The sequence below is a fragment of the Pezoporus flaviventris genome, unplaced genomic scaffold (assembly GCF_033815535.1).
Source record: "Pezoporus flaviventris isolate CSIRO_AGI_PZ_B2104156 unplaced genomic scaffold, CSIRO_AGI_Pfla_v1 ptg000117l, whole genome shotgun sequence".
NCBI classification, from domain to species: Eukaryota; Metazoa; Chordata; class Aves; order Psittaciformes; family Psittacidae; genus Pezoporus; species Pezoporus flaviventris.
This window is the reverse complement of record NW_026892665.1, coordinates 1-18025: the sequence shown is the minus strand read 5'-3', so window position 1 is coordinate 18025 and position 18025 is coordinate 1. Positions and strand designations below refer to the sequence as shown.

Genomic DNA, 18025 nt, shown 5'->3' with positions numbered 1-18025 from the left:
TGCTCCCAGCCTGGAAGCTTCCAATTCAACCTTCCAGGCTGCTCCTGGTTCCTCTGCCTCATTAAGAGGGGGCTGAGGAGGAGGAGGAGGAGGGAGCCCAGCGCTGCCTCCGCAGTGACGGTTTTCCATGCTTGGATCCCGGCTGCGGAGGAGCTGGGAGAAAATCCATCTGCAGGGAGCAGCGTGGGGGCTCGTGCAGGGCCCTGGAGCCCCTGCCCCGTGTGGGCTCTGCACCCCAGGCACTGCTGACAGTTGATAGGGACAGGGGCCTGCTGGCCCCATGGGCTGTCCCACAGCGTGGGGCCACAGGGCGGTCACTGCTCCAGCAGCCTGGGGATGCCAAGCATCACCTATGGTGCAGGGAAGTGTCCAGGCTGAGGTGGTTCTGGGGGTGAAACTGCTGCCTTTTGCCGGTGACACTGGTGCAGGACAGGTTGTGGGCACACAGGGCTGGATGGGGACAGAGAACTTCTTGGGTTAAATGGGGATGGGGCAGCAAGAGGTTGGGCCTCAGCGCTGCCCCAGTGCCACCACTGGGCCCCACCCCAACCCGTGGCTCTGGGTGCCCACAGCTTGCACCCCTGGCTGTTGCTATAACCTCCCCAGTCTGGATGCTGTCGGTGCCCCAGTGCTGGTGGCTGTGGTCCAGCAGGGCCTGGCTGCTGTCCCTGTGCTGCAGCTCTCAGGGAGCCTTTCCCAGCCATCAGATGCCACCTTGCTGCCAGCCTGTGCGACCTGTCCCCATCCTGTCCGCAGCATCCCTACAGTGACCCCCTGCCACCCAGCTTCATCCTGGCTGCCTCCTGTGGTAGCATCCGTGTGGACCCCATGTCCCTTACAGCCCTGTGCCTCCAAACCCCACTTTATCCGTGCCCGGTCTGTCCCCAAGGCCTGGCCATGCCCCAGTGCTGCAGGGCACAGGGTGGCCGTGTCCCCATCCCCGCCACTGCCCCTGGCTCCGTTCCTGTGTTTCCCGGCAGCGGTGCCCGGCACAAAGGCTCCCATTGCCCGTGCCCAGGCTCCAGCCCTGCACACAAAGCCCCTTTCAACCACCCAGGGAAAGCCCCTGGCACGGAGCCCCTGCCCGGGGTGGGCTCTGGCCCTCGCTCCATCCCCGTGGGTCACTGGGGGGACAAAAGACCCCCAACCTCAGTGCTTGGGTGAGCGGGGTATGGCCACGCACACGGAGCTGGGGCAGGATTGGGCTCCCTGGGAGCTGGGAAGGGACCCAGGGTCCTGAGCCCTGGCTGGGCTCCTTTACTGAGCCCCTGGGATGGAAGGGCCTGGGGAGGCTCCAGCCACGTCAGGAGCACCCCAGGGCTGTGGTGGCCGGAGCCGAGCTGCTCGTGCTGTGGAGGGCACCATTGAGGCCTGGGGTGGCTGCAGCCACCGCCCCAGCTGGCACCGGGGGCAGAGCCCAGGCCCCTCAGCTCCCCGCGGGTCCCCCTCTGCTCTCTGCCCGCTGGCACCGCCGGCTCTGCCGCCTCCGGCACGGAGCAAAACGGGGGGGGAAAGATGGCGGCCGGCCAGGGCACGGCGGGACTACAACTCCCATGGGGCACCTCGCGCGGCGCGTGACCCCCCGGAGCCAATGGGGAGGGGAGGCGTGGCAAGGCGACCAATCAGGAGAGAGGGCGGTTGTTGAGCTTCCGTTTGAATACGGAGCGGCGGCCGGTGTGGAGAGCGGAGGTGGGCGGCGGGGAGGGCGGGCAAAGGGGTCTGAGGGGAGCGAGTGGGGCTCAGGGGGCGATGTGGGGCGGGTGTGGGGGTTGTGGGGCGGGTGTGTGTAGGGGTTGTGGGGTGATGTGGAGCTGGTGTAGGGGTTGTGGGGCGGGTGTGTGTAGGGGTTGTGGGGTGATGTGGGTCTGGAGGGGAGGCGCTGTGCGGGGTCCGAGGAGTCCGGAAGGGCTGTGGGACAGGGGCCTGGAGGGGGGGGGAGTGGTTGTGGGGGCCCGGAGGTGGGGGGGTCGGTGCTGGGGTGGAGGGGATGTGGGGCTGTTGGGGAGCAGTTGGGGGTTATAGGGGTGGCTCGGGGGTTATAGGGGTGTTTCTGGGGTTATAGCGGTGTCTCTGGGATTATAGCGGTGGCTCTGGGGTTATAGGGGTGTCTCTGGAGTTATATCGGTGGCTCGAGGGTTATAGGGGTGGCTTTGGGGTTACAGCGGTGGCTTTGGGGTTTTAGGGGTGGTTTTGGGGTTATAGGGGTGGCTCTGGGGTTATAGGGATGGCTCCGGGGTTATAACGGTGGCTCTGGTGTTGTCCCGGTGGCTCCGGGGTTAGGGCAGGGGTGGGTGCGCAAGACCCTGCCCAGCTCCCAGACCCCCCCCCCCCCTTCAGCCGCTGCCCCCGCGCTGAGCCGTTGCCCTCCCCCAGTGTGCGAGCTCCGTTGTGAGACGTTGGAGCTCGGAGCGGAGCCGTCCCAGCAGCCCGGTGCCTGTCCCTGCTGCCACCATGGGGCCGTGCCCCCCGCCCGAGGAGGGCCCCGTGACTGTCGTGGTGCGTGTGCGGCCCCTGGCCCGCAGCGAGCGGGTCCTGCCCCCGGTCGTGCACGTCGTTAACGAGCACGGCATCGTCCTCAGCCCCGCGGAGCCCGGGGCTGCCCCCGGCAGCGCGCTGCCCGCGCGGGGGCCCAAGGGCAAGGACCTGGAGTTTGTCTTTGACCGGGTCTTTGGGGAAGAGGCCACGCAGGAGGAGGTGTTCCAGCACAGCACCTCCGAGCTGCTCGACAGCGTCCTCGAGGGCTACAACTGCTCCGGTAAGAGCTGGCCGCTGGCTTGGGTGCTGGGGGAGCTCCTGCCCCATCTGCTTGGGAGAGCTGGGGGGTTAGTTTGGAAGCCCCCAGGCGGTTGGGAGTGGGGAGGACGGGAGGCACAAGAGCAGTGCTAAACCTGCAGCCTTCAACTTGGTGGTGGCATCCCTTAGCGATGACAAGTGTGCTGAGGATGTGATGTGGTCTGTGGGAGAGACCTGTCTGGGCTGGGAAAGGCAACCACGAGGATGTGTAGTTTAACACGGATGTGATGGGGTAACCCAGGAGCTGGGTACAGGCTGGGGACTGTGTGGCTGGGAGGGACCTGTGGGTTCTGGTGGGCACTGACCTGAGCGGGAGTCAGCAGAGCCCTGTGGCAGAAGTGAAGGTAGGTTGGATGTGGGGCTGCGGCCACAGGGATGCTGAGTTTCGGGGAGGGATCTGGGGTGCAGCAGCCACACCTTGGGGTGCTTTGAGGGTTGCTGTGCCCCTCCTGAGCATCTCCCAGGCTGGCAGCTCCATGAAGCTGGGCCTGGAAGCTCCTCTCGTGGTGCTGCAGCCCCTGTGCCGTTTGCAGGCTGTCAGCAGACGGTGCCTTAATGAGCCCATCCCTTGTGCGAGGCAGGCACTGAGCGGGAGACACCGCGCTCCTGTCTCATCGCGTGCCGGGCCGGGCACTGGCGCTGCAGGATGCTATTCCTGGCTCCCCGTGTGCTCTGCGAGGCGCTGAAGGCTGCCTCTGTCACCGTGCCCACCTGGCAGGCACGGCTCGTGTCTCTGTCTGCATAAAAGAGCTCCAGGATCCTCTCAGGAGAGAGTGGTGGGGCCCCGAGTGCTGCTAACAGGGAGAAGGGCTGAGGCTCGCTAGATCAGTGTGTCCTGGTCTGATGGTGATGTTTTAAAGAGGGTGTTGAAAGACTGGGGCTGAAAATGGAGATGAATAACGAGGGCTGGATGAAGAAAGCCATTCTGGTGAGAGATGGGGGAATGGGGCTGCTTGGTTTATGAAAGGGAAGTGTTTGGAGGTGACTGGAGCATCCAAGCGGTGATGGTTTGGGGACTCATTCTGCCTCTGCTAAATTGGAGAGGCTGCAATGAGGAAATAACCTGCACTGAAGGCTGCTGCAGGTAGTGCAGAGGGTAATGAGCTTTGCCTCGTCTCCGGGAGCCTGTGAGCGTGCCCTGCTGCAGGGGCTGCTGCGGGAAGATCTCCACATCTCCTCTGCAGCAAGGAGCGGATGTTCTGCTGCTCCCATTCACTCCTTCACCCATCCACCCTTTCTCCTCTCAGTGTTTGCCTATGGCGCGACCGGAGCAGGGAAAACCTACACCATGCTGGGCTCGGAGCACAGCCCTGGCATCATGTACTTGACTATGGTGGAGCTGTACCAGAGGATGGAGGCCAGAAGGCAGGAGAAGAGCTGTGAGGTCCTAGTCTCCTACCAGGAGGTGCATTGGGGCTGCCGCAACTGGGTCCCCGTCACTAAGATTTGGGGTTGATGCAGACCCTGTAGTGCCCCGTTCAGGGTACCCAGTGCCCCCAGGGCAGCCCTAGAGCCCAACTGGAAGGGAGCTCACCCTGCCGGGTCAATGACCTGGTGTTCCTGGTTTCTCCTGTCTGGAGTCGTGGCATTTTCTCTTCCTTGCCATGATGCACGTAGCAATGAGGGGTTCCTGGCTGGAAAGGCTTTAGAGGAGCTGTGGCAAAGTGAGTTGCTTTGAAAGCCCTCCTGAGCTGTCAGCTAGAGCACCATCAGCTGCCCTGGGTGTAGTGATGTCCTGCAGGTGGTGTTGGGAGAGGGACACAAGGTCATGTGTGACCCTAGGGTACAAAGCTCCTCTCCCTGCTCACCACTGGGGAGCCAAACCTCAGCCTTACATTGAGTTCCCTGCTTCAGGTGTACAACGAGCAGATCTATGACCTGCTGGAGCCCAAGGGACCTCTAGCTATTCGGGAGGATCCTGAGCGAGGAGCTGTGGTCCAGGGCCTCTCATTCCACCAGGTAGGCATTAAAATGGGCACACCAGGTATAAGAATGGGCAGTGCTGCACCTCCACCAGTTCTGAAAGCAGATGTGTCCTGGAGATAGGGGGTCTCTGAAGATAGGGGGGTGCGACCTGCACAGCTCCTGGCTGGCAGCAAACATGAGCCTGAGCTGAGATGAGGCCCACGGTGCTGCAGGATGCCAGAGCCGTGGGTGCTCTGTGTTGGGTTGTGTCTGTGCCTGCAGATGGGGCACACTGGTAGCATCCCTCTCCCTGTTCTCTCCCAGCCTGCGTCAGCAGAGCAGCTCCTGGAGATGTTGGCCAACGGCAACAGGAATCGCACGCAGCATCCCACTGACGCCAACGCTGTCTCCTCCCGCTCGCATGCCATCTTCCAGGTGAGGGCTGGTGGATGCAGTGGCACTGGGGGGTTGTGCTTAAAAAGAGAGGAGGAAGCAAGGCCATGGCGGGACTGGGATTCCTGCCACTGCTCCTCATGTGCCACGGGGTAAAGCAGAGCAGTTGTAGCCCTGCAAAGAGAGGTATGGGGCTGAACAGGGCCCTGGGCACGCTGCCGCAGGACGGGACGTACCGGTCACGCTGGTGGCCGCACCTCCCGGCCAGCTCCATGCTCTCAGCTTGGTGTTCTGCCCCTTGGGGCTGAAACTTCACTGTGTGCTTTTGACTCTTGTTGACTCAACGTGTGGCAGCTGTACCTAAAAGCTGACCCAGAGCAGAGGGGCTGGTTTGTGCTCGTGCCTTGAGCAGGCTGTCTCCTCCGTCGTGTCTTCCTTGGCACTGAGCTGGGAATTACACTCCCGCAGGGGCTCTGTAAATGGGCTCCCCAGTTTGGTGGTGCTCTCCTATGCACACCTGCCAGCTGATTTCAGTTCCAGCCAGGCCCTCTCCTGAATGAGCAGGGCGGTCACGGCTGTGTGGGGAAACGGGGGGCTCCCACTGCAGTTTCAGTCTGAAGCTGGTGTCTCACCTGTGGCTGCTTGCAGGGGGAAGTCCAGGTGCCTGGATGCTTTTCCAGGTGGCCCCCCAGCTGGGTTTGTTGGTGGGTGCTGGATTCCTGCCTGCTCTGAATCCATTTGCTGTGCTGGAAATGTGCCCTTCCCGCTGCCAGCTTTGCCTCCTGGCAGGCACGGCACAGTCTGGTGAGGATGCAGGACCTGTTAGTGGGCTCCAGCAGTCCCATGGCACCTCCAGTCCATGCAGGTGCTGTTCCTAGGGGCTGAGTGTGTTTTAAGGCTGTGGGGAAAGCATTTGCATTCTCCAGGGAGACCTTTAGGGATGCAGAAGGGGAAGTTAGGGAGCGATGCTGCCCGATGTGTCTTGGTGGCTGTGTCCCTCCTTGCCCACACCAGCTGGGATCTGGGCTCAGCACTGAAAGCCCTGGCTGATGCCAGGCTTGTAGGCCCCCATCGGTGTCTTGACTTTGACAAAATGCACTGGGGCTGGGGCTCTGGGTGGTGTTTGGCCCTTTGGGGACCCAGCCGGCTCTGCCCTGCTTGTGCACCAAGCATAGGAGATGCTGATTATTTCCCATAGCTGTCACTTCCTGCAGGATCCCTTCCATGGTTTTGCTGTTTGGGTCATCGCCGAGTTTTTGGCTTGTCTTCTTGGCGTGCCAGGCTCCTCTCTGCCTCACAGCCCACACCATCCACTTGGCCATCCCTTTCTAAGCATCACCCTCTTGCCCTGCTGTTGAGCCGCCTCCAACCACCGACCCCCTGTCGAGCTGCAGCCTCACCCATCTCTGTCCTCACAGATCCACGTGAAGCAGCAGCACTGCCCTGGCAGCCTCAGTCGGGGTCTGAAGGTGGCCAAGATGAGCCTGATCGACCTGGCAGGCTCAGAGCGAGCGTCGGTGGCCAACACCAGGGGAGAGCGGCTGCGGGAGGGGGCCAACATCAACCGCTCGCTGCTGGCCCTCATCAACGTCATCAACGCCTTGGCTGATGCAAAGGTAACGCTGTTCCCCACATGGCCCTGCTGGGCTCTGGCTCCCTGGGCTGCCTGAATGTGAGCGGTGTGCTCAAGTTTCAGTGCTGCTGGTGCTGTGGGGTGAGCGCAGCCATCCCCTGGTCCCTCAGGGGTAGGAGCTGAGTGCCCGGGGTCCCAAAGCTGAGCAGATCCTGGCTCTCTTGCTCCAGGGCAAGAAAAGCCACATCCCGTACCGGGACAGCAAGCTGACGCGCCTGCTGAAGGACTGCCTGGGTGGCAACTGCCGCAGCGTCATGGTGGCAGCGGTGAGCCCCTCTGTGCTGGCCTACGAAGACACCTACAACACCCTCAAGTATGCCAGCAGGGCCAAGGAGATCAAGCTGTCGGTGAGGAGCTCATGTGGTGGGGGTGATGTGTTTGTTGTGGGTGTTTGGGAGCTGCTGCTGGATGGGAGGGAGTCTGCTGCATGCTGGGGTAGGTGAGTGGGAGCCTCCCTTCTCCGGCGTGAGCTTTCCAGCCCTGGGGGTGCTGCTCTGGGCAGAAAGCAGCTGATGGAGCTGCAGACAGTGTGTGCCCAGGCTTCTGCTGAAGCTCCCCAGCCCTGAGCCTAGAAAGGCTTGTGACTGCGGCAGTAGGTCCACGAGTGCAGATTGTGTCTGCTGCAGCCAGCCCGGGGCTCCACGGGGCCCCTGCATCCTGGAGGAGGCCGAGGAGCTGCCCCGCTCCAGTGTCAGGAGAGGGTATGTGCTGCCCCAGTGCTTCTGTAACCTCTGTCTCGTCCCTGTCTCTGCAGCTGAAGAGCAACATGTGCAGCTCTGACTCCCACCTCTGTGAATATGTGGAGTTGTGTGAGCAGCTGAAAGGGGAGGTGAGATGCTGGTGGGGAGGGCAGGGCTCTGTCTTTAGCTGTGGTCTGTTTGGGGTGCAAACCTCTGAGCTCCAGGGGTCATAAAACCATCTGAGCAAACAGAAAATCCCTCCTTGCAGGTGGCGGAGCTGAGGGCAAAGCTTCTTGCTTATGAGGATGGTGCCCGTGAGGCAGAGAACCAGGCAGCAGGGCCACAGGCTCCGTCCAGCGTGAGCCCAGTGGAGCTGCCCAGGTGAGGCTGGGGGGAAAGAAGCAACAGAGCTTTTGTGTGTGACCTCCTGGTGTCCCCTGTGTCAAGGAACCTGCAGGGTTTTAGTGCTGGTGAGAGCCTAGTGCCTGTCAGGAAGCAGAGGAGCTGCTGGTGTGCAGCATCATCTCGACTGTGGCTGGGTTCGGCTCTGAACCTGCTGGAGCAGAGCACACAAGCCCCAAGGGGAGCTGGGTTGCAAAGGCCCAATCTGGTGTTTGGTCCATCCCAAAATTTCTTATGCAAAATGGCGTTTCAGCAGAGGATCTTCTCTGGCTCAGTGCCTGCTTCTCTGGCTTCTGTAGGTTGGAGGAAGCTGTCCCAAAGCCGGGCTTGGCCCTTGATGGTGAGGGGCAGGATGACAGAGAGCAGCAGGAGCTGCAGGCTCGTTTTCCTCTTCAGATGCAGCTGCAATTGGAGGGCGAGGTGAGAGGAGGGATGGGCAGCACAGGAGGGCCTGGGGTGATGAGCAGAGCCCAGAGGAAGCTGGGGCTCTCAGCTGAGCTGGGGCCTGCTGGGAGGTGGCAGGAGCTCAGGGGTCCGTGTGTCCTGGCTCAGCACGTGCTGGGCTGTGGTTTGCTAGCGAAGGCCCTTAACTTCCCAGGTTCAAGCATTTTGGGGACCAAACTCAGCTCACCTGTGGGCTAACCCTGGGCTAATGGGTAAGGAATTTTGGGTGATTGCTCCAGGCTCCAGAGGAAATGCCAACCAGCAGCCCTGGAGCATCCCATGGGGTGGATCTGCGGCTGGGACTGAAGGAGCCAAAGCTTGGAGGAAACAGCCCTCTGTCCGGCCACCGCACAGAGCAGTGAGTGTCCTCCTGCCCCCCCTGTGTCTTCTTGGTTGCCTGTGGAAGGTGGGGGGTCCCCCCTGCTGTTGCATGTGGCCATCCTGGGGATGGTCTAGATGAAGACGGGCCCACATCTTCGCTTTCAGATGACTGCCTGCCCTGTACAGGAAGGGCTTTGGCTCCTGGGATCTAATGCCATGGAATAATCTGTCCTGGCGATGCCAGCTCTGAAGGTTTCCAGGCACAGCAACTGTTGGAGCCTGAAGTGTGTGTTGTTAGTTGTGAAACTACCTCTGAGGTCTTTGCTCCTGCCTTGGCTCCACCCTGGCAGGGCTCCCACAGCACCATCTGCTCATGAGTCTGCCCCGAGCATCTTGGCTCTTTAGAAAGGTCTCCTGGGGGGAGACGTGGGCCTGGATCTGTCTCTAGCCAAGCTAAGGAGTGTCTGAAGGGCAGCAAAAAGCCTGTAGGTGCTGGTTGGTCCCTTGTAACCAGCAGGTGAACACACAGCTCGGTGTTCTCCAGCAAGAGATTCACCTTTGGGCACCTCACAGCTTCACATTTGCTTCTCTTGCCCCAGACCTCTGCTGATGGGCTCTGCCTCAGCTGAGGTGGTGTCTCAGAGGTGATGCTGGTGGTGCTGAGCCTCTGTTCCTGGTGACACTGGCTCAAGCTCACCTGCTAACTGGTTCCTGTCTCTGTCCCCAGGCCTGTGGCTTCTGGCCTGAGCGGCATCCGGAAGCTTTATTCTGTCCTGAAGGCTGCCAACCTCCTCACTCCGGACTTGGTGTCTGTGCTGGAGGAACTGGCCCTGCTGGTCCCTCAGGACACTGGTGGGAGCCCTGAGCAAGCTCTACCTCTGAGCAGGCCTGCAGAGCTCAGCGAGGCCACCCCAGGCAAGAGGATGAAGTGGAGCTGGGATGGTGAGGATTTGGAGCTGGGACAGTTGGTGCTGGCCCCTCTCCTTTGTCTCCCTGGTTGGTTTGCCCAAGTCACCCTGGCTGTGTCCTCGGCCTACGTGTGACCAGGGCTGAGCTCTTCCTCCTCGTCCTCATTGTTAACCATGAACCCAGTAGCCAGGCTGTGGGCTCTGCAGACCCCATTTTCCTGGGAGAGCTCAGGCATTGCCCCAGGCAGTTGCTCTGGGAGCAGGCTGGTGCCATCACCGAGGCTGCCAGGGGCAGGATTCCTTGTGCTGGCTCTTTTCCTCTGGGTTTAATGCGGTTTGATGGAAACCCCCGCCGGGAAATGACTGCAGTGGGGCTTGTTGGGCAGATGTCCCCTGAGCAGTGATGGAGGAGAGGGGGCTGCCCTGAGGTCTGGGCATTCCTGGGAGCTGCAGGCAGAGAGGTGACTGCTCCTTTCCTGCTCCTTCAGATGCGGCATCTGTCACCGTGTGCGGTGCCCCTGTGATGAGACCAGCCCGCAGTGCTTGCAGCAGCCTGCTCCGTTCTCGGGCCGTGTGCCCACGGCTTTGAGCCCTATTGGGAGGAGGAAGCCTGGGCTGGGCAGTGCCTCCCCCTCAGCCCCTCGCCGCAGCATCAGGAGGCAGATGCAAGGCCAGCAGAGACGTGGGAAGGCAGCGGAGATTCCCGGGCCACAGAGCCCAGGCACCCCCCGGCTCGAGTCCGCAGCTCCAGCATCCCCTGGCTCCCCGGTGCCCCTGGGTTACAGCCCCAGATCCAGCTCAGCACCAGGCCCCCAAAGCCCTGCGCCCCTGGCAGTGTCAGCTGCCCAGATCCGGTGCTCCCCGCCTGCCCGCGAGCTCAATGTGACCTTTGAGCTCTGCCCGCACAGCAGATCCCCCAGCGCCATCCTGCCCGTTCCCATCCGCCTCTCGCAATGCTGGCACAGGGAGAAGAGGCAGTGCCAGCAACCAAAGCAGGAGAGCCCCTTCCTGCCTGAGTAAGTGCTGCCCTGGCTGGGCTGAGTGTGTGCTTGGGGGTCTCCCCTCTGCGGCCCTGCTGTCTGGGGGAACCCTTTGTGGATCGCTGCAGCTCTGCTCAGAGGGGACACTGGTGTTGCCTCTCAGCCTTCTGAGAGCGGGCGGTCAGGATCCATGCCCTGGCACTAACCCTCTTTTCCTTGGCTGCAGAGCCCCCCATCCCAGCGCTGGCCATGCAGAGCTCCTGCATCCCCAAAGCCCCTGCGCTGAAGCGGAGGCGAGTGGAGAGGTGAGACAGGCACCAGCACCCTGTGCCCCTCAGTGCTCTGTGCAGGCAGCTCCTGCCTCTGCTCCCCGCTGGGGCTCGAGCCCCCATCCTTGCCTGTGTCTGTGCCACCTCCCCTGTGCCAGCTGGGGATGATGGGGGCCTCTGCCCTGAGCTCTGGGGTTAGAAATGGTCCCTTTCTCTTTCACAGCGTCACCTTCCCCTGCCCGGTTGGGCTCCAGAGCTGCACTGCCCACCTGCAGCGCAGCAGCAAGAGCTGTGTGCAGCCCTCCCGCATCCCAGGTGAGTCCTGTGCTCCTCCACACCCAGGCAGGCACCCAAGGAAGCCCTTTCCCTGCAGCGAGATGGGCTGTGGGAGTGCTCCCTGCCTCAGCAAGCTGCTGCTGTGCCAGCCCCATTCTAGCCTGGGGGGGCAAACACCTGGGAATGGGATGTTTGGTGCTGCTGGAAGATGCCCTTTGGGGTTTGCTGTTCCTGGCTGCAGCCACAGCCTTGGGAAGGGCGCTGGGCCCTTGGAGAGGGGTGGGAAGGAGGAGGCTTGGATCCTCCTCGGGAAGGGGCTCTGGGTTTGCTGCTGTTGCCCAGGGGCTGCCTCATCTGCTTCTCTGCTCTTGTCTTCCTCAGAGCCTGGCTGGAGGAACAGCTCCTGGAAGGGGAGCAAGAGGAGAGCCAAAGAACTCACCCCTGTCTCCCCCTGCCCACACCCCACAGCCAACGCAGCTCTTATGCTGATGGCTCCTGGATCCCTCCCCATGTCCCTAACGCGGTTCCCAGATTTCTTCCTTCCTCTACGTCCTCCTTGCAGCCCCACCACGATCCCCTTAAGTCTTCCTTGTTCTCACACTCTCCCCCCATTCCCCGTCCCCCCATTCCCCGTCCCCCCATTCCCCGTCCCCCCATTCCCCGTCTCCCCATTCCCCGTCTCCCCATTCCCCGTCCCCCCATTCCCCGTCCCCCCATTCCCCGTCCCCCCATTCCCCGTCCCCCCATTCCCCGTCCCCCCATTCCCCGTCCCCCCATTCCCCGTCCCCCCATTCCCCGTCCCCCCATTCCCCGTCCCCCCATTCCCCGGTCCCCCATTCCCCGTCCCCCCATTCCCCGTCCCCCCATTCCCCACACATGATGCATGTGAAGAATTAAGTTGTGTTCTTAATACATGGTTTGGTTCAAAGCAGAGGGCTGAGCTTCTTGTCCCCCCGCCTGGGGGGAGCTGGGTTTGGGCCTGGCAAAGGCCCTTGCTCCTGGGGCTGAGCTCCTTTGTGGCTTCCCCCCTCATCCGGGGCTCCTGCGGGTGCCTTCTGCCCCCTTGGCTGTGCTGTGGGGGTCCAGCTGGTGCCGTGGCCTGGAGCGCAGACCCAGCTCCTGCTGCTTTGTGTGCTTCTGTGCTGTTCCCCCTTGCTAAAACCCTGCTGCTGCCCCCCTCTCTGTGTCCCCCTTGCTCCAGCTGCTTGCAAACCCCCAGGGCTGGGGCAGAGAGCTCTGAGCATCCCTACCCTGGGCCCGCACTTGTCCCTTGCACCCCCTGACCCCCTTGGCTGCCTTGGCAGGGCACATCTGGCTGCCTGCACCAGCTCCTCGTAGGCGCCCTCCAGGATGGCCAAGTGCGGTGGGAGCAGGATGGATGGGGCCGTGGCTCTGGGTGTGCTGCAGTCCCGTGGGGACCGGGGTCACCCGCTCCTCCTGCCCTCCTTTCCTGCCTGGCAGCGCCGCATTCCCCTTTGCCTGCTCCCAGCCTGGAAGCTTCCAATTCAACCTTCCAGGCTGCTCCTGGTTCCTCTGCCTCATTAAGAGGGGGCTGAGGAGGAGGAGGAGGAGGGAGCCCAGCGCTGCCTCCGCAGTGACGGTTTTCCATGCTTGGATCCCGGCTGCGGAGGAGCTGGGAGAAAATCCATCTGCAGGGAGCAGCGTGGGGGCTCGTGCAGGGCCCTGGAGCCCCTGCCCCGTGTGGGCTCTGCACCCCAGGCACTGCTGACAGTTGATAGGGACAGGGGCCTGCTGGCCCCATGGGCTGTCCCACAGCGTGGGGCCACAGGGCGGTCACTGCTCCAGCAGCCTGGGGATGCCAAGCATCACCTATGGTGCAGGGAAGTGTCCAGGCTGAGGTGGTTCTGGGGGTGAAACTGCTGCCTTTTGCCGGTGACACTGGTGCAGGACAGGTTGTGGGCACACAGGGCTGGATGGGGACAGAGAACTTCTTGGGTTAAATGGGGATGGGGCAGCAAGAGGTTGGGCCTCAGCGCTGCCCCAGTGCCACCACTGGGCCCCACCCCAACCCGTGGCTCTGGGTGCCCACAGCTTGCACCCCTGGCTGTTGCTATAACCTCCCCAGTCTGGATGCTGTCGGTGCCCCAGTGCTGGTGGCTGTGGTCCAGCAGGGCCTGGCTGCTGTCCCTGTGCTGCAGCTCTCAGGGAGCCTTTCCCAGCCATCAGATGCCACCTTGCTGCCAGCCTGTGCGACCTGTCCCCATCCTGTCCGCAGCATCCCTACAGTGACCCCCTGCCACCCAGCTTCATCCTGGCTGCCTCCTGTGGTAGCATCCGTGTGGACCCCATGTCCCTTACAGCCCTGTGCCTCCAAACCCCACTTTATCCGTGCCCGGTCTGTCCCCAAGGCCTGGCCATGCCCCAGTGCTGCAGGGCACAGGGTGGCCGTGTCCCCATCCCCGCCACTGCCCCTGGCTCCGTTCCTGTGTTTCCCGGCAGCGGTGCCCGGCACAAAGGCTCCCATTGCCCGTGCCCAGGCTCCAGCCCTGCACACAAAGCCCCTTTCAACCACCCAGGGAAAGCCCCTGGCACGGAGCCCCTGCCCGGGGTGGGCTCTGGCCCTCGCTCCATCCCCGTGGGTCACTGGGGGGACAAAAGACCCCCAACCTCAGTGCTTGGGTGAGCGGGGTATGGCCACGCACACGGAGCTGGGGCAGGATTGGGCTCCCTGGGAGCTGGGAAGGGACCCAGGGTCCTGAGCCCTGGCTGGGCTCCTTTACTGAGCCCCTGGGATGGAAGGGCCTGGGGAGGCTCCAGCCACGTCAGGAGCACCCCAGGGCTGTGGTGGCCGGAGCCGAGCTGCTCGTGCTGTGGAGGGCACCATTGAGGCCTGGGGTGGCTGCAGCCACCGCCCCAGCTGGCACCGGGGGCAGAGCCCAGGCCCCTCAGCTCCCCGCGGGTCCCCCTCTGCTCTCTGCCCGCTGGCACCGCCGGCTCTGCCGCCTCCGGCACGGAGCAAAACGGGGGGGGAAAGATGGCGGCCGGCCAGGGCACGGCGGGACTACAACTCCCATGGGGCACCTCGCGCGGCGCGTGACCCCCCGGAGCCAATGGGGAGGGGAGGCGTGGCAAGGCGACCAATCAGGGAGAGGGCGGTTGTTGAGCTTCCGTTTGAATACGGAGCGGCGGCCGGTGTGGAGAGCGGAGGTGGGCGGCGGGGAGGGCGGGCAAAGGGGTCTGAGGGGAGCGAGTGGGGCTCAGGGGGCGATGTGGGGCGGGTGTGGGGGTTGTGGGGCGGGTGTGTGTAGGGGTTGTGGGGTGATGTGGAGCTGGTGTAGGGGTTGTGGGGCGGGTGTGTGTAGGGGTTGTGGGGTGATGTGGGTCTGGAGGGGAGGCGCTGTGCGGGGTCCGAGGAGTCCGGAAGGGCTGTGGGACAGGGGCCTGGAGGGGGGGGGAGTGGTTGTGGGGGCCCGGAGGTGGGGGGGTCGGTGCTGGGGTGGAGGGGATGTGGGGCTGTTGGGGAGCAGTTGGGGGTTATAGGGGTGGCTCGGGGGTTATAGGGGTGTTTCTGGGGTTATAGCGGTGTCTCTGGGATTATAGCGGTGGCTCTGGGGTTATAGGGGTGTCTCTGGAGTTATATCGGTGGCTCGAGGGTTATAGGGGTGGCTTTGGGGTTACAGCGGTGGCTTTGGGGTTTTAGGGGTGGTTTTGGGGTTATAGGGGTGGCTCTGGGGTTATAGGGATGGCTCCGGGGTTATAACGGTGGCTCTGGTGTTGTCCCGGTGGCTCCGGGGTTAGGGCAGGGGTGGGTGCGCAAGACCCTGCCCAGCTCCCAGACCCCCCCCCCCCCTTCAGCCGCTGCCCCCGCGCTGAGCCGTTGCCCTCCCCCAGTGTGCGAGCTCCGTTGTGAGACGTTGGAGCTCGGAGCGGAGCCGTCCCAGCAGCCCGGTGCCTGTCCCTGCTGCCACCATGGGGCCGTGCCCCCGCCCGAGGAGGGCCCCGTGACTGTCGTGGTGCGTGTGCGGCCCCTGGCCCGCAGCGAGCGGGTCCTGCCCCCGGTCGTGCACGTCGTTAACGAGCACGGCATCGTCCTCAGCCCCGCGGAGCCCGGGGCTGCCCCCGGCAGCGCGCTGCCCGCGCGGGGGCCCAAGGGCAAGGACCTGGAGTTTGTCTTTGACCGGGTCTTTGGGGAAGAGGCCACGCAGGAGGAGGTGTTCCAGCACAGCACCTCCGAGCTGCTCGACAGCGTCCTCGAGGGCTACAACTGCTCCGGTAAGAGCTGGCCGCTGGCTTGGGTGCTGGGGGAGCTCCTGCCCCATCTGCTTGGGAGAGCTGGGGGGTTAGTTTGGAAGCCCCCAGGCGGTTGGGAGTGGGGAGGACGGGAGGCACAAGAGCAGTGCTAAACCTGCAGCCTTCAACTTGGTGGTGGCATCCCTTAGCGATGACAAGTGTGCTGAGGATGTGATGTGGTCTGTGGGAGAGACCTGTCTGGGCTGGGAAAGGCAACCACGAGGATGTGTAGTTTAACACGGATGTGATGGGGTAACCCAGGAGCTGGGTACAGGCTGGGGACTGTGTGGCTGGGAGGGACCTGTGGGTTCTGGTGGGCACTGACCTGAGCGGGAGTCAGCAGAGCCCTGTGGCAGAAGTGAAGGTAGGTTGGATGTGGGGCTGCGGCCACAGGGATGCTGAGTTTCGGGGAGGGATCTGGGGTGCAGCAGCCACACCTTGGGGTGCTTTGAGGGTTGCTGTGCCCCTCCTGAGCATCTCCCAGGCTGGCAGCTCCATGAAGCTGGGCCTGGAAGCTCCTCTCGTGGTGCTGCAGCCCCTGTGCCGTTTGCAGGCTGTCAGCAGACGGTGCCTTAATGAGCCCATCCCTTGTGCGAGGCAGGCACTGAGCGGGAGACACCGCGCTCCTGTCTCATCGCGTGCCGGGCCGGGCACTGGCGCTGCAGGATGCTATTCCTGGCTCCCCGTGTGCTCTGCGAGGCGCTGAAGGCTGCCTCTGTCACCGTGCCCACCTGGCAGGCACGGCTCGTGTCTCTGTCTGCATAAAAGAGCTCCAGGATCCTCTCAGGAGAGAGTGGTGGGGCCCCGAGTGCTGCTAACAGGGAGAAGGGCTGAGGCTCGCTAGATCAGTGTGTCCTGGTCTGATGGTGATGTTTTAAAGAGGGTGTTGAAAGACTGGGGCTGAAAATGGAGATGAATAACGAGGGCTGGATGAAGAAAGCCATTCTGGTGAGAGATGGGGGAATGGGGCTGCTTGGTTTATGAAAGGAAGTGTTTGGAGGTGACTGGAGCATCCAAGCGGTGATGGTTTGGGGACTCATTCTGCCTCTGCTAAATTGGAGAGGCTGCAATGAGGAAATAACCTGCACTGAAGGCTGCTGCAGGTAGTGCAGAGGGTAATGAGCTTTGCCTCGTCTCCGGGAGCCTGTGAGCGTGCCCTGCTGCAGGGGCTGCTGCGGGAAGATCTCCACATCTCCTCTGCAGCAAGGAGCGGATGTTCTGCTGCTCCCATTCACTCCTTCACCCATCCACCCTTTCTCCTCTCAGTGTTTGCCTATGGCGCGACCGGAGCAGGGAAAACCTACACCATGCTGGGCTCGGAGCACAGCCCTGGCATCATGTACTTGACTATGGTGGAGCTGTACCAGAGGATGGAGGCCAGAAGGCAGGAGAAGAGCTGTGAGGTCCTAGTCTCCTACCAGGAGGTGCATTGGGGCTGCCGCAACTGGGTCCCCGTCACTAAGATTTGGGGTTGATGCAGACCCTGTAGTGCCCCGTTCAGGGTACCCAGTGCCCCCAGGGCAGCCCTAGAGCCCAACTGGAAGGGAGCTCACCCTGCCGGGTCAATGACCTGGTGTTCCTGGTTTCTCCTGTCTGGAGTCGTGGCATTTTCTCTTCCTTGCCATGATGCACGTAGCAATGAGGGGTTCCTGGCTGGAAAGGCTTTAGAGGAGCTGTGGCAAAGTGAGTTGCTTTGAAAGCCCTCCTGAGCTGTCAGCTAGAGCACCATCAGCTGCCCTGGGTGTAGTGATGTCCTGCAGGTGGTGTTGGGAGAGGGACACAAGGTCATGTGTGACCCTAGGGTACAAAGCTCCTCTCCCTGCTCACCACTGGGGAGCCAAACCTCAGCCTTACATTGAGTTCCCTGCTTCAGGTGTACAACGAGCAGATCTATGACCTGCTGGAGCCCAAGGGACCTCTAGCTATTCGGGAGGATCCTGAGCGAGGAGCTGTGGTCCAGGGCCTCTCATTCCACCAGGTAGGCATTAAAATGGGCACACCAGGTATAAGAATGGGCAGTGCTGCACCTCCACCAGTTCTGAAAGCAGATGTGTCCTGGAGATAGGGGGTCTCTGAAGATAGGGGGGTGCGACCTGCACAGCTCCTGGCTGGCAGCAAACATGAGCCTGAGCTGAGATGAGGCCCACGGTGCTGCAAGTGGGTGCTCTGTGTTGGGTTGTGTCTGTGCCTGCAGATGGGGCACACTGGTAGCATCCCTCTCCCTGTTCTCTCCCAGCCTGCGTCAGCAGAGCAGCTCCTGGAGATGTTGGCCAACGGCAAACAGGAATCGCACGCAGCATCCCACTGACGCCAACGCTGTCTCCTCCCGCTCGCATGCCATCTTCCAGGTGAGGGCTGGTGGATGCAGTGGCACTGGGGGGTTGTGCTTAAAAAGAGAGGAGGAAGCAAGGCCATGGCGGGACTGGGATTCCTGCCACTGCTCCTCATGTGCCACGGGGTAAAGCAGAGCAGTTGTAGCCCTGCAAAGAGAGGTATGGGGCTGAACAGGGCCCTGGGCACGCTGCCGCAGGACGGGACGTACCGGTCACGCTGGTGGCCGCACCTCCCGGCCAGCTCCATGCTCTCAGCTTGGTGTTCTGCCCCTTGGGGCTGAAACTTCACTGTGTGCTTTTGACTCTTGTTGACTCAACGTGTGGCAGCTGTACCTAAAAGCTGACCCAGAGCAGAGGGGCTGGTTTGTGCTCGTGCCTTGAGCAGGCTGTCTCCTCCGTCGTGTCTTCCTTGGCACTGAGCTGGGAATTACACTCCA

At 62.6% G+C, this 18025-nt stretch overlaps 2 protein-coding genes across 3 annotated transcripts; both read left to right on the top strand.

Moving 5' to 3' along the window:
- Positions 1–1549: 1549 nt before the first annotated feature.
- LOC133282368 (kinesin-like protein KIF18B) lies at positions 1550–8017 on the top strand. Of its 2 annotated transcripts, XM_061478384.1 has the most exons (9): positions 1550–1674; positions 2357–2755; positions 4041–4198; positions 4648–4752; positions 5023–5133; positions 6510–6707; positions 6895–7071; positions 7479–7553; positions 7673–8017. In XM_061478384.1, exons 1-9 carry the CDS (start codon positions 1554–1556, stop codon positions 7787–7789), a joined length of 1461 nt encoding a protein of 486 aa, XP_061334368.1. In that variant the 5' UTR covers positions 1550–1553; the 3' UTR covers positions 7790–8017. The 2 variants fall into 2 exon arrangements, with proteins under 2 accessions (XP_061334368.1, XP_061334369.1); XM_061478385.1 differs by lacking the exon at positions 1550–1674 and having other exon boundaries at positions 2331–2755.
- Positions 8018–14075: 6058 nt separating this feature from the next.
- LOC133282369 (kinesin-like protein KIF18B) lies at positions 14076–17603 on the top strand (the record flags this gene model as incomplete). The annotated part of the gene is given in 6 exon segments (XM_061478387.1): positions 14076–14172; positions 14764–15237; positions 16522–16679; positions 17129–17233; positions 17492–17533; positions 17535–17603. Coding segments are annotated over 6 exon segments (945 nt in total), but the record flags the coding sequence as incomplete, so codon positions are not given.
- Between the last annotated feature and the right edge of the window lie 422 nt (positions 17604–18025).

Bases quoted from the DNA above. Each gene is read 5' to 3' on its own strand.
- LOC133282368 (XM_061478384.1), top strand. From the start codon at position 1,554: ATGGGGCACCTCGCGCGGCGCGTGACCCCCCGGAGCCAATGGGGAGGG. The intron at 6,708-6,894 runs GTAACGCTGTTC...CTCTTGCTCCAG, and splicing joins ACGCCTTGGCTGATGCAAAG to GGCAAGAAAAGCCACATCCC. The intron at 7,554-7,672 runs GTGAGATGCTGG...CCCTCCTTGCAG, and splicing joins GTGAGCAGCTGAAAGGGGAG to GTGGCGGAGCTGAGGGCAAA.